The 15,293-nt window shown below is 40.0% G+C and overlaps 1 protein-coding gene across 1 annotated transcript in view; it reads left to right on the top strand.

The window, feature by feature from the left end:
• The window catches only part of Mroh8 (maestro heat like repeat family member 8), an 83,521-nt gene that overhangs the window by 601 nt on the left and 67,627 nt on the right, over nt 1-15,293 (top strand). Inside the window, exon 2 of the mRNA XM_057780334.1 lies at nt 7,668-7,789. Within this exon, the coding sequence (XP_057636317.1) occupies nt 7,668-7,789 (122 nt within the window). The remainder of the gene's footprint in view (nt 1-7,667; nt 7,790-15,293) is intronic.

The raw sequence follows: 15,293 nt of genomic DNA on the forward strand, positions 1-15,293 counted from the left end.
TAATCACGGGTCTCCCCGGCTGCCCGGCCAATTTTAAAGCCGTGAGAAGGGAGGCGAGGAATACAGTGATGTGATTTTGAGCCCTTTTGCAAAGTATGGTAGAAGGATTACTTAGATTGTTAATAACTGGCTTATGAGTGGATTTTTACCCATTTTTCAAGCTAGTGAGCCATACACTAACTCTGGGGGAGCGTTTTAAAAAAGATTTTATTCCTTGAGAATTTCATACACTACATTTTGATCATCCTCATTCCCTTCCCCCAGCTCCCTACCCATTCAACTTCATGCTCTATTTCTCTCCTTTTCTTTTTTTTTTTTAATATTTATTTATTTATTTATCATGTATACAATATTCTGTCTGTGTGTATGCCTGCAGGCCAGAAGAGGGCACCAGACCTCATTACAGATGGTTCTGAGCCACCGTGTGGTTGCCGGGAATTGAACTCAGGACCTTTGGAAGAGCAGGCAATGCTCTTAACCTCTGAGCCATCTCTCCAGCCCCTCTCCCTTTCTTTAAAAAATAAAAGTAAAAAACAAACTAAGCATGGAGTCCTGCCCTGGAGAGTGGTTGATATACCTAGAGTCAGTCTTTCTGCTCCTCTTCCACATCCCTGAGCCTTGAGGTGAGGAGTATGAGATAGACATCCCATTTAGGGCTGAGATTTCCCAAGTCCGCATGTTGATCAGTAGGGGGTTTCTGTGTTGATTGATGCCCTGATCTGCAAATGCAACAGACTCAAAATGGAAGGCCACACTAGAATGTAGCTCCAGTTACTGAGCATTTACAGTACAGTTGGTGAAAGATTTACCACGGCGTGGGTGACCCTGGCAGGGTGAGAGACAGACAGATGCACCATGTGGAGAGAGCTTGGGTACGAGAGGGTATGGGAGGGTAGGGAAGAACATTCTACATACATGATTTCATTTCCTTTGTCCTTACTCTGCGATGTGTGCAGTGGTGTGCAGTGTTACTATCACCTTCTGGCTACAGGCTGCTTTAACTATTGTGAGCACGTCGAGAGTGGCACAGTAGCGGAATTCTTCTTATCTTTAGTATTGCCCCAAGTGTTATTCAGCCATGTAGACGAGAGTCGGTTCTGTGTCTAGTAAGTGCCACTCCTCCATATAGTAGTCATCAGCCCCACGCAGTCATTTCACTTTGAACTTCATCAAATTAAGGAAAATTTAAGATTCAACTCCTCAGTTGTACTAGCGATGTTTCAATTGCTCACTAACTCAACCAGGGTAGCTAGTAGATGTTGTGCTGGGCAATTTGACAGATGTTTTCATTATCTGATATTGATATTGATATTGGGCAGTGCCTGTAGGGCCTATGCTTACTTTCCAGGTCAAGGTTACTTGATATGGCTGGTTGAGGAATTAGACCAGCCTTGGTGATTCAAGCCTGAACTCAGGTACAGGAAGCCTAAGGTTAGAATTAGTTAGTACTCTATATGACCATTAATATCAAATAGAAAGTTGTTATTTATTTATTTATTTATTATTTATTTATTTTTTTTTCAAGACAAGGTTTCTCTGTAGCTTTGTTGCCTGACCTGGAACTAGCTCTTGTAGACCAGGCTGGCCTCGAACTCACAGAGATCTGCTTGTCTCTACCTCCTGCATGCTGGGATTAAAGGCGTGTGCTACCACCGCCTGGCTATTTAAACAGAAAGTTTAAATTTTGAGATAATATTTAAACCTTATGAAAAGTTTTATTTATTTTTTATACATTTATTCATTTATTATGTATACAATATTCTGTCTGTGTATATGCCTGCAGGCCAGAAGAGGGCACCAGACCCCATTACAGATGGTTGTGAGCCACCATGTGGTTGCTGGGAATTGAACTCAGAACCTTTGGAAGAGCAGGCAATGCTCTTAACCTCTGAGCCATCTCTCCAGCCCATTATGAAAAGTTTTAAAGGGTCAAAATAAATCTAAGGGGTATGAGTATAACAGACCCTAGATTTTGGTTTTCTTCTGTCCCATACCAGGTAGCTCTTCTGACATGAGACAGACTTTGGATTTTCTTTTAACAAACAAGCTTGGGTTTAAAGAAAGAGAGAGAGCCACACTCCAATTTCAAAGCCAGTTTTAGTTTTTCATTGAATTGGGTCTACATAAAGACCATTTGCCTAACATGTCTGTAGAGAACACCAAAAGCAAACACTCTGAAAGATTTGTGACATTTTACCCTGTTGGAAGTGTGCTGTACTATAAAGACAATTCACTCCTTTTCTTGAGATTTTTTTTTCCAGGTGATTCTCCTCTTCTTCTTCTTCTTCTTCTTCTTCTTCTTCTTCTTCTTCTTCTTCTTCTTCTTCTTCTTCTTCTTCTTCCTTCTTCCTTCTTCCTTCTTTCTTCTTTTTCTTCTGATGCTTCATTTGTCCAAAGGTCTTTAGATTCCATAGTTGGAAGCTTTTATTCTGCTGGAAAGAAAAAAAACAAAACCCTGTCCAACCTTAATTTGGGGGAGTTTTCCTTTTTGTCAAGTGAATTGCCACATTGTTGAATAAAGTATTGCCTCTCCTAATCAAGATGTCTCTCATGGTCAGATCAAATATTTATCAATTTTGATGGTATCCATAGCTTTCCTTCTCCTGTGGAAACAAAAGCAAAACCTCTTCCCAAATGTAACACATACTCTGGTTTCCATTTTGAGGTCAACACATCTTTAAAGTAAACAGGGTGATTTAATTCAGTGGATTTTTTATCTATTATTCAATGTCTCTCTGCAGCTGTTGTTCCATTTTCATTAACATTTTAAAAAGTTAAAGTTAGTAAGAGGTCTTTATTACCTCTTTCTGTTTGTTAAGCATTTCTTTTAAAGTGTGATTAGATTTTTCTGTAACTGCTTGTCCTGTGGGGTTGTGTGGTATATCTGTAATATGCTTTATGTTTTAATATGCAAAAAACGGTTTCATTTTTCTAGGTACATATGCTGGAGCATTGTGAGTCTTAATTTGTACAGGTATCCCCAAGATGGCCATAACTTCTAATAAATGTGTAATTACAGGCAGCCTTTTTGGAACTCAAAGCAGTTGCCCATTGAAATCGTAAATAGGTATCTATGGTATGTTGCAAATACTTTAATTTTCCAAACTCTGCAAAATGGAACATGTCCATTTGCCAAATTTCATTTCTTTGGGTACTTTAGGAGTACTTCCTGTTGGAAATGGAGTTTGGTTATGCAGAGAACAAGTAGAATATTTCTTAGGATTTCCTTGGCTTCTTGCCAAAGAAAGAAAATTCTTTCTTTAAACCTTTGCTGTTAACATGGTGTTTCTTATGAAATTCTGAGGCTTTTAATTTTTTTAAAAGATTTATTTATTATATATACAGTGTTTCTGTCTGCATGTATGCTTCCACACCAGAAAAGGACACCAGATTTTATTACAGATGGTTGTGAGCCACCAGGTGGTTGCTGGGAATTAAACTCAGGACCTCTGGAAGAACAGCCTATACTCCCAACCTCTGAGCCATCTCTCCAGCCCCAGTAATAACCATTTCTAAGGCTTGTATCTTATCACTAGTATATTTTTATACATTTTTTTCTCTTATCAATCAATTTCTCATATTTGGTACAGTTTTCAAACCATTTTGAGGATAAAATATGAATTGCCAAATTGATAATAATTATGACTATCCCAGATAAGTTGTTTATCCCTTCATTTATCTTTTCTCTTTGCATCCCATCCATGGTAACAATAAGCAGGGTCCTAATTCCCTGCATTGAGGTTTGTCCAATTTTTAACATGGGAAAGATCTTTTTTAAAAAAATATTTATTTATTTATTATGTACACAATATTCTGTCTGTGTGTATGTCTGCAGGCCAGAAGAGAGCACCAGACCCCGTTACAGATGGTTGTGAGCCACCATGTGGTTGCTGGGAATTGAACTCAGGACCTTTGGAAGATCAGGCAACGCTTTTAACTTCTGAGCCATCCCTCCATCCCCCAGGAAAGATCTTAATATTGTCCTTTCCTCCATTCTTTTTCTCTCTCTTTTTAATTCAATTATTTATTTATTCATTTAATATTAATATTGTCCTTCTCTTCCTTATTTTTCTCTATCTTTTAAAAAATACTTACTTATATTTAATTAAATTATTTATTTATTCATTTAATAGCCTAGTTCGCTGTTTTAAAAATACCAAGTGTCTTACCAGCTCTGACACCAAGGATGGAGTTGTGCAAAGGTAGTCAGATGTAGTGACGATGTTCAACCAGTAGGTGGAGTAGGCGCGACACCAAAGCAGCTCAGGCTCAGCACGCTACGAGCAAATGTGTAAGGCAGCCTCCGGACTAGCTTAGCCCTGGTGCCTTGTGCCTCTGAGCAGAATTGGCCTGAGAGGGTAGTGGAGGACACATGAAGAACTGTGAGGAGCCGTGGATTTGTGCCCGCGAAGACAGCAAGGGAAAACCCAAGTACGCAGGAAAGCGGGCTAGAAGGAGCTGGGAGACTGGGGAAAGGGCCTCTGCAGTTGCAATGGTTGGTGTGGTGGAATCACTCTGCCTTTGCGTGGTTTAATATAGCTAAAGCGATTTCTATTACCTTTTTTTTTTTTTTTTTTGGTTTTTCGAGACAGGGTTTCTCTAGCTTTGGAGCCTGTCCTGGAACTCCCTTTGTAGCCCAGGCTGGCCTCGAACTCCCAGAGATCTGCCTGCCTCTGCCTCCCGAGTGCTGGGATTGGATTAAAGGCGTGCGCCACCACCGCCCGGCTCTATTACCGTTTATTATAAAATAAAACTCGGGGACAAATATTAAAGATAAAAACCCGAGATAATCGCAAACGACTGGGAAGCACACTGCCACCCTTCGCTTCCCAGCTCAAAAAGACCGGACACCCTTCCTTTCCGCCTCATCCTCTGGGGCCTTTCTTTTTCTTGTCCCCATCCACCAGGGAACTCCATGATCCACTCCAGCCAGCTGAATGTGAACCCAGTCTCTCTAACCGATGCCTCACCCCACTGAACGTCAGACCACAGCACAGACAAATTCCCGCAGCAGAGTTTTACTGTCAAGTATTTTAAGTCCAGCAAAATGGCACAGTGGGTAAAGGCACTTACCACCAGTGCTGATCACCTGAGTTTGATCCCTGCAACCCACATGTTGGAGAGAGAGAAGTAATTCCCCCAATTTGTCTCAGGATCCTACACACACACACACACACACACCATAGCACACACTCACCCACACATATACCACATATACAAAATAAAGAAATATAAATTTAAAAAGCATATTAGTTTTGTATGACTTTTTTTTCAAATGGCTCTTCTTCTTCTTCTTCTTCTTCTTCTTCTTCTTCTTCTTCTTCTTCTTCTTCTTCTCCTCCTCCTCCTCCTCCTCCTCCTCCTCCTCCTCCTCTTCCTCCTCCTCTTCCTCCACTTCCTTCCTTTTTAGAGATGGAGTTTTTCTATATAGCCTAGGCTGGTCTCAAGATCCTGTCTTAGGTTCTCAAGTATTGGGATTACAGATGTCAGCCACTTTGTTTGGCCCTTTGAGCTTGGTGCTCATTGTTATGGATAGCTGGACTCACGCATTTTATTGCTTATATAGTAAGTCCTTCACTGAATGATCATGCCACAGTTTCTCTGTTCTAGTGATGAACCATCAACTGTCTCAAGGGTTTTTGTTTTGTTTGTTTTCCATAATGACCACTTCTGTGAAGATTCGTATATATTTTCCTGAACACATGTGTAAGTTTTACCAGAATACATCCCTAAATGTAAAATAGAGAGTCATAGAGTGTGTGTCTGTGTGTGTATACAGTTTCAACTTCACTGCATAATGTTTACTTCCTGCCAAAGTAGTTGTACCAAATTATACTTCCAAGTGCAATTTATGGGATTTTTTTTTATTATTTTACTTTTCATTTATTTTATTTTATTTATTTATTTTCTCCGTGTCTTTGTCAACAGCAACTTGGTTTTTTTTTGTTTTTTTGAGACAAAGTTTCTCTGTGTGACAGCCCTGGTTGTCCTGGGACTCACTGTAGACCAGGCTGGGCTTGAACTCACAGAGATCCACCTGCCTCTGCCTTCCTAGTGCTGCGATTAAATGCATGTGCCACCACTGACCGGCTCCTTTTGTCAACATTAATATTCATGCCAATATTAAAATTTTAAGCAATATAGACAGCTTTAAAATGAAATTTTTTCTCAAAAATGCCACTCTATAGATATTTAAGTCCATGTTTGTCTCCATTTTACAATATTTATATTATGTTTATTGTATATATGCATATATATGTGCAGATACATATCACTTTTACAAAAGCTTTATTTTATTTTAATAAAAACTGAATCACGTACCACTGTTTAGCAACTTCCTTGTTTTGTCCTTTTTTGTTCTATTTTGTTTGAGATGAAGGGGGTCTCACTTCATAGCCCAACCAGCCTGGAACTCATGGCAATCCTCCTGTATCATCCTCCAGAGACCTGGGATTATAGGCATGAACCAGCACACCTGCAGGCAACTTTCTTTTTCATTAATTGTTTATCATTTGGTAGATGTTTGTTGTGTGTGGGGTGTGGGTGTTCCCTGGTCCATGGAAAGGAGTGGAGAGGCATCTCAAGGATGAGTTTAGCCTTTTCCAGCACCAGGGTAGATTCCTCTCCACCAATGAACCGCCTTTGCTGAGCAAAGGCCCTTTTATTGTTAGCAGTTCACACACTTTAGCAAATCAACTTCGCATTTCAAAGTCTTTAATCTAAACCCTCCAGAGGGACAATGCCAAATGCAACTTATCAGTTAAGAATACCACAGTTTTCTGTGTTTTTCATAAGCTAAGTTTTCATAGGCTTTGATCCCCTAGGAAAACTCTCAGATAAGACTTCAAGCAGAAGGTACAGGAGACAGGAGGTAACATTCGCTAAAAAGCAGATCAGAAACTAAAATACCATGGGGTCAAATCCTGCAGCTCTGTGGGAATTCTCCCGTCAGATGTCATTCTGTGTAGTCATTCACTAAGACTATACTTCCCATATGCAAGCCACTGTTCTAGTCGGATGGACTATATCCATAGCAGCCTGTCTGCAGGGAGCCTTATTTTAGCAGGAGAAATAATTAAATATCGAATATTGTAAATAACTGAATTAGAAGTATGGGGTGTAGCTCATTGGTAGAGTACCTACCTAGAATATACTAGGCTCTGGCTCAATTGCTAGCATTGTAAAAATATATAAATTAACAAACTAATCAATTAATTAGGGTGCAGTATAGCCCTGGGGTAGAGCTTAGAATGTATGAAGCCCAAGTTCTTACCCCAGCAAGAATAAATCAATAACTGGATGCGTACTGGAATGTATTATTGGCTACAGAATAAAATAGACAAATGAAACAAGGGTAAGGGAGATTGGGGCCTGTTATGGAGGGCTTGTCCTACTGCAGTCTGTTTTCATTCATCCGTCTGTCCGTCTGTCCGTGTCATCATTCTGGGGGATGGGATGCGTTGTGGACAAGATGCCTAATAGGCATACAGCATATGAGCAAATCCCGTGAAAGAAAAGTAGTTGGGTAGGCTGGGGAGAGGCTGCTCAGTCTAGATTGCTGATCAGTAGATGGTTTTCTGAAAGGAGACCCATGGGCGGGCATTCAACAGAATGCTGACAGAAGCGCTTCTGAGAAACTAATATTTGAATCCCTGTTTGATTCCTAGGGCCAGTGGCACAGAAGAAGTGGTGATCCCTTGTGCTTCTGACAGTGACTCAGGAAGTATAGACCTGCAGCTGAACAACTTAGAGGATGGCCAGAAAGACACAGCTAATGATGATTTTGCAGGTGAAGGGAAGGAGATAGTTTTGTTTTGTTTTAAGTGTGTGGGGAGAAAGATTTGCCTTGTTTTCCATACAAGGAGCTGAACCCAAGACTTCATTCTTGCTAGGCAAACCTCTACCACCAAGCTATACCCTAGACCTCTCTTTTAAAGTGCAGCCAACAACACTTGTTGCTCTTGAAGAACACCGGGTTCAAGTCATAGAAACCACATGGTAGCTTACATCATCTGTTCCTCCAATTGCAGGAGATCCAAGCCCTCTTCTGACCTTTGTGGGTATTGCATGCACATGGTGCACAGATATACATGCATTCAAAGCAGGCATACACATAAAATAAAAATAAATAAATCTTAAAAAGTCCAGCCAAAAGATATTGATTGAATAATTGCTGGGTGACCAATCCTTGACTAGATTTTGATGATTAATTTGGTTCATGATGTTAAAACCTTGAAATAAGACTGGCTTACTTCCCTGTCTTGAAAAACCAAAAAACCAAAGCCAAAACAAAAAAACCAAAAAAAAAGATTGGCTTACTTAGCACTAGTCTAGACATACAGGAAGCTAAACTTGGTCCTGAGAGCTGCTGCTGCACACTGCAGCACACCGTGAATGTTAGAGAGATTCCAAGAAAGGAAAGACCAGTGTGGCTGACAGCAGGAGTAGGGGCCAGAGAGTGGGGGCTGTCTTCGTGTTGATGGTGGGACATAGATTGACCTGCAAAATACTTATCCTCATGTACTCAGCAAACAGGACTTGAGTACAGTATGAGATGCTGAGTCTACAACAGTAACTGGAACCAACTGCCATGGTCCCTGCCATCTATAAAGCCATTTATCATTAAACTTGTTCGCTGACAAGAGGTCAGGTTCAGATAGCTTAGGACAAACTTCTGTGCTGGGGTCCCTAAGATATGCAGTAGATGACAGCGGATATTTATGAGGGCGGCCTGCCAGATGAACAATTTATCTGATTGACGATAAACTCATAAGTAAGGTTTATGGGTCCATTGCCTATCAATACTGTCTGCACCTGTAAGTCTCTTGGCCATGGGATTCTTCCCACAGCTCTTGACAGTGTGCTCCTCATCTATTGGGCACTGTTGTTCCTATACATTGACAGAAGAACGCCTTGCCTTCCCTCTGCTGCGTACTTCTGGTGGATAAGATACGCCTTTATAGCTTAGCCTTTCTTTGTTTCACAAAAAGGTGAGAGACTTAGAAGCCTATTTTCCATTATTAGCAAGCTGTCAAGGCCATCAAGTACAGTTAGCCAGACTGAGTGTCTCTGTGCATGGATTGCAAGTTAGACTTTCCACAGATAATACTCAAGGACAGAGGTGCAGATGTATGAACCTAAATCACTAGCTTCTTTTGCCAGGACCAATTGATAACACACAAACCTGTGGAACTGGCGAGACTCCCTAAGCATTGATGCTCTGCAAAACCTTCTAACCTCTGTGTACAGAATCCTAGACTCAGATAACTGTTTATGTTTAAGTCCTGAAATGTATGTGAGTAACAGGGAAAAGCAATTAACCAATTAACTAGGTCTGGAGGGAAACAGCTTTATGCCAATTACCATGGGAAAGGCTTCACTTCTGGCCAGGACTGCCGAAAATGGCTGGCCCTTGAGTAAAAAGTTACTAGCTTCCGGCCTGTAAATTCCCTCCTTGTGCTCTGAGGCAGCTTGCAGAATATATCTATTTTTAGACTTGGGACGCTTTCAATGCCAGCCTTGAGGAAAGTGCTGATTGCTTTATGACCTGCCTCCTGTGGGTTTCCATAGTTACTCAGGACCCCTTGGCACTCTGCTGTCCTGTTAGGGCTTCAGGGGGTGGGGGGACAGGACACCTTGTTAATCACCTTGTTAATCACCCAGTGTCCGTCTATAAAGCTTAATACACATAAGAAATGTAGAATAGTACACGGCTTCTTTATTTCTTCTTTAGACCCCTCAGTAGTTTAGCCTTTCTCTTCTATAACGCCTCGTAGCAACCTTCTTAAGATAGCGCTACAGCCTAGACTCCGTTTTGCAGATGCCTACTAATCAGTAGCTGAGAAGTTTGTTTCGCAGGTGTCCTTTCTTAAGGAATGCACCATGGCCCTGAGAAATTGCCTTGGTTAACCTTTTGTACTGCCTTAAGTTTGTTGTTGAATGTGTATACAAACTGTGTGAACAAAGAGAAGGGGAGCTGCATAACCCGGTCCCCAACTACACCTTTGGAGGTAAGGGACGACCCTCCCCACCACCCCACTCCCCCACCCCCCGCCAAAGCACAGGTTCCACCTATACCGATTGGAATCCACTCAACAACATAAAGAACAATCTGGCACCACCAGAAACTGATGGTTCTACAACGACAAGATGTGAACATCCCAACACAGATGAAGCAGAAGAAAAGGACCTTAAAAATAACTTTATGTAGAATGATTGAGGCCCCTAAACAGGAAATGAAAAAATAACCTTAAAGAAGTAGAGAAAAAGACAAACAAAAAAATTGGAAGAAATCAACAAATCTCTTAAAGAAAACCAAGAAGGTTGGTCAGCGGTGGCGCATTCCTTTAATCCCAGCACTTGAGAGGCAGAGGCAGGTGTATCCCTTTGAGTACAAGGCCAACCTGGTCTCTAGGGCAAGTTCCAGGACAGACTCCAGTGCTACACGGCAAAACCCTGTCTCAAAAACACAAAACAAAACAAACACACACACAAGTAAAAGCAATCGAACAAGTAAAAGAAATCGTTCAAGACATGCAAACTAAAATAGAGGCAAGAATAAAGAAAACACAAACTGAGGTAAATCTGGAAATGGAAAATTTGGGTAAACAATGAGGAACCACAAACATAAGCATAAGCTACAGAATACAAGAAAAGGAAGAATCTCAGGTATTAAAGATATGATAGAGGAAATAGATTCATCAGTCAAAGAAAATGTTGAATCCAACAAATTCTTAACACAAAATACCCAGGAAATCTGGGACACCATGAAAAGATCAAACCTAAGAATAATAGGGATAGAAGAAGGAGAAGTCCAACTCAAAGGTACAGAAAATATATTCAACAAAATCATAATAGAAAACTTTCTCAACCTATGAAAGTATAGGACACAAAATAGACTGGACCAAGAAAAAAAAAGTCCCCACATAATAATCAAAACACTAAACATACAGAATAAAGAAGAATATTAAGAACTGCAAAGGAAAAGGCCAAGTAACATATAAAGGTAGACCTATCAGAATTATGCCTGACTTCTCAATGAAAACAATGAAAGCTAGAAGGTCCTGGACAGGTGTTATGCAGACACTAAGAGACCACAGATGCCAGCCCAAACTACTATACCCAACAAAGCTTTCAATCACCATAGATGGAGAAAGCTAGACAAGATTTTCTGTGACAAAATCAGATTTAAACAATAACTATCCACAAATCCAGCCCTACAGAAAGTACTAGGAGGAAAACTCCAACCCAAGAAAATCACAGACCATAGATGATCTCACTGCAGCAAATCCCAAAGAAGAGAAGCACACATACAATGCCACCACAACAACAAAAACAAAAATAATAGAAAGTAGTAACCACTGGTCATTAGGATCCCTTTATATAAATGGACTCATTTCACTTATAAAAAGACACAGACCAACAGATTGTATACAAAAACAGGATCCATCCTTCTTCTGTGTACAAGAAACATACCTCAACCTCAAAGCTAGACATCAGCTGAGAGTAAAGGGTTGGGAAAAAAAATTTCCAAGCAAATGGACCTAAGAAACAAACTGGTATAGCTATCCTAATATCTAACAAAATAGACTTCAAACTAAAAATCAAAAGAGGTGAAGGAGGACATTTCATACTTGCCTAAGAAAAAATCCATTAAGAGGAAGTCTCAATTCTGAACATCTATGCCCCAAATACAAGGACACTCACATTTGTAAAAGAAACATTACTAAGGCTTAAATCACACATTAAACCCCAAACAATAATAGTGGGAGACTTCAACACCCCACTCTCACCACTAGACGTGTCTGCCAGGCAGAAACTTAACAGAAAAAGAAAGGAACTAACATATGTTATTACTCAAATGGACTTGACAGATATTTATAGAACATTTCACCCAAACACAAAAGAATATACCTTCTCAGCACCTCATTGCTGTGGGAACTTCTTCAGCCAATAGCCTTTAAGATACCAGCTCAGGTGGTCCCTTGTACTATAAATGCAGAGGGCCTCTCCCCCCCCCCCACCCCGCTGGATTTGGTTCCTGTTCTCCGCTCATACACAGAAAACTGATCTGTAAATCTACCCCTAAATAACCTTTTATTCTACTCAATTCTGAGCTATTGTGGGACTACTCTATCATGTCCATCTACAGCTAATGGAACCGTCTCAAAAACTGACCACATACTTGGTAACAAAGCAAACCTCGACAGACAAAAAATTGGAATAATTCCATGTATCTTATCAGATCACTACGGTTTAAAGTTAGAATTCAACAACAACACTAATTGCAGAAAGCCCACAAACTCATGAATAGAACAATGCACAACTGCATCACCACTGGGTCAAGGACTGCACAACATACCCAAACTTGTAGGGCACAATGAAAGCAGTGCGAAGAGGAAACTTTATAGCACTAAATGCTTACATAAAGAAGCTGGAGAAATCCCATACTAGCAAATTAACAGAACACCTGGAAACTCTGGAACAAAAAGTAGCATACTCACCCAGGAGCAGTATATGGCAGGAAATAATCAAATTGAGGGCCAAAATCAATAAAATAGAAACAGAGAACAACACAAAGGATCAATGAGACACAGAGTTGTTCTTCGAGAAAATCAACAAGATTGAAAAATGTTTATCCAAACTAACCAAAAGGCAGAGAAAGAATATCCAAATTAACAAAATCAGAAATGAAAAAGGGGACATAACAACAGACACTGAAGAAATCCAGAGAATCATCAGGTCATACTTCAAAAGCCTGTATTCCACAAAATTTTGGAAAATTTAAAGGAAATCCACAATTTTCTGGATGAGTATCACATACCAAAATTAAATCAAGACCAGATAAATAAATAGACCTATAACCCATAAGGAAATAGAAACAGTCTTCAAAAATCTCCCGACCACAAAAAACAAAACAAAAAAACAAACAAACAAACAAAAAACCCAGGGCCAGATGGTTTCAGTGCAGAATTCTACCAGAATTTCAAAGAGCTAATACCAATATTTCTCAAATTGTTCCACACAATAGAAGCAAAAGGAACACTGCCAAACTCTTTTTTATGAGGCTACAGTTACCCTGAAACCCAGACCACACAAAGACATAACTAGGAAACAGAATAACAGACCAATCTCCCTCATGAACATTGATGCAAAAATACTCAGTAAAATTCTGGCAAACTGAATCCAAAAATATATCAAAAACATCATCTACCATGATCTGGTGTGGGAAGTTCTTCTGTATGTGTGTTTCTTTTATTGGTTAATGAATAAAGAAGCTGTCTTGGCCTGTGATAGGGCAGAGTAGAGCTGGTGGGGGGTACTAAGCTGAATGCTGGGAGAAAGAGGGCAGAGTCAAGGAGATGCCATGTAGCCACCAGAGGGGAAAGATGTGAACTGCTAGCTGGAACCTTGCTGGAAGGCCACAAGCCTCTTGGTAAAATATAAAATAATGGAAATGGGTTAATTCTAGATGTAAGAGCTAGCTAGAAATATGCTTAAGCTATTGGCCAAACAGTATTGCAAATAATATAGATTCTGAGTGATTATTTCAGGCCTGGGTGGCTGGGAACAAACAAGCAGTTTCTGTCAACAATGATCAATTAGGCTTAATCCCAGAGATGCAGGGATGATTCAGCATATGAAAGTCCATCAATGTAATTCACCTTATAAACAAACAGAAAGAAAAAAAAACCCACATGATCATTTCATTAGATGCCAAAAACGTCTTTGACAAAATCCAATACCCCTTCATGATAAAGGTCTTGGAGAGATCAGGGATACAAGGAACATTCTTTTTTTTTGTTTGTTTGGTTTTTTTTTTGTTTTGTTTTTTGTTTTTCAAGACAGGGTTTCTCTGTGGCTTTGGAGTCTGTCCTGGAACTAGCTCTGTAGACCAGGCTGGTCTCGAACTCACAGAGATCCACCTGCCTCTGCCTCCCGAGTGCTGGGATTAAAGGCGTGCACCACCATCGCCCGGCACAAGGAACATTCCTAAACATAATAAAGGCAATATACAGCAAACTAACAGCCAACATCAAATCTAATGGAGAGAACTCCTACAACTGATAAACACCTTCAGTAATGGGGCGGGACACAAGTTTAACTCAAAAAAATCAGTAGCCTTCCCATATAGAGATGATAAATGGACTGAGAAAGAAATCAGAAAAACATCACCCTTCACAATAACCACAAAAAACATAAAATATCTTGGGGTGGTGGCACACGCCTTTAATCCCAGCACTTGGGAGGCAGAGGCAGGCGGATCTCTGTGAGTTCAAGACCAGCCTGGTCTACAAGAGCTAGTTCCAGGACAGGCTCCAAAACCACAGAGAAACCCTGTCTCAAAAAAAAAAAAAAAAAAAAAAAAAAAAAAAAAAAAGAACTACAGTAATTAATGAAAACAACTTGGTATATCAACAGACAGGTAGACCAATGGAATTGAACTGAAGACACTGATATTAACCCATACACTTATGAACACCCAATTTTTGACAAATAAGTTAAAAATATAAAATGGAAAAAAACATCTTTAACAAATGGTTCTTGTATAACTAGATGTTGACACATAGAAGAATGCAAATAGATCAATATCTATTGCCATGCACAAACTCAAGTCCAAATGGATCAAAGACCTCAACATAAATCCAATCACATTGGACCTCATAGAAGAGAAAGTGGGAAGTACTCTTGAATACATTGGCACAGGAGACCACTTCCTAAATATAACCCCAGCAGCACAGACACTGAGAGAGACAATTAATAAATGGGACCTCCTGAAACAGAAGCTTCTGTAAAGCAAAGGACATGGTCAATAAGACAAAAGAGCAGACTACAGAATGGGAAAAGACCTTCACCAACCCTACATCTGACAGAAAGATGATCTCCAAAATATTATAAGAACTCAAGAAACTAGACATCAAACTACCAAATAATCCAGTTAAAAAATGGGGTACAGATTTAAGCAGAGAATTCTCAACAGAAGAATCACAAATAACTAAAAGACACTTAAGGAAATACTCAAAATCCTTAGCAATCAGAGAAATGCAAATCAAAACCACTCTGAGATACCATCTTATACCCATCAAAATGGCTAAGATCAAAAACACTAATGACAGCTGGAGATAATGTGGAGTAAGGGGAACACTCTTCCATTGCTGGTGGAAGTGCAAACATTTTTGTTTTTGTTTTTTTGAGGCAAGTTTTCTCTGTATAATAGTTCTGGCTGTTCTGGAACTCACTTTGTAGACCAAGCTGTCATCAAACTCTCTGAGATCCTCTTGCCTCTGTCACCC

The sequence above is a fragment of the Chionomys nivalis genome, chromosome 9, assembly GCF_950005125.1.
Source record: "Chionomys nivalis chromosome 9, mChiNiv1.1, whole genome shotgun sequence".
NCBI classification, from domain to species: domain Eukaryota; kingdom Metazoa; phylum Chordata; class Mammalia; order Rodentia; family Cricetidae; genus Chionomys; species Chionomys nivalis.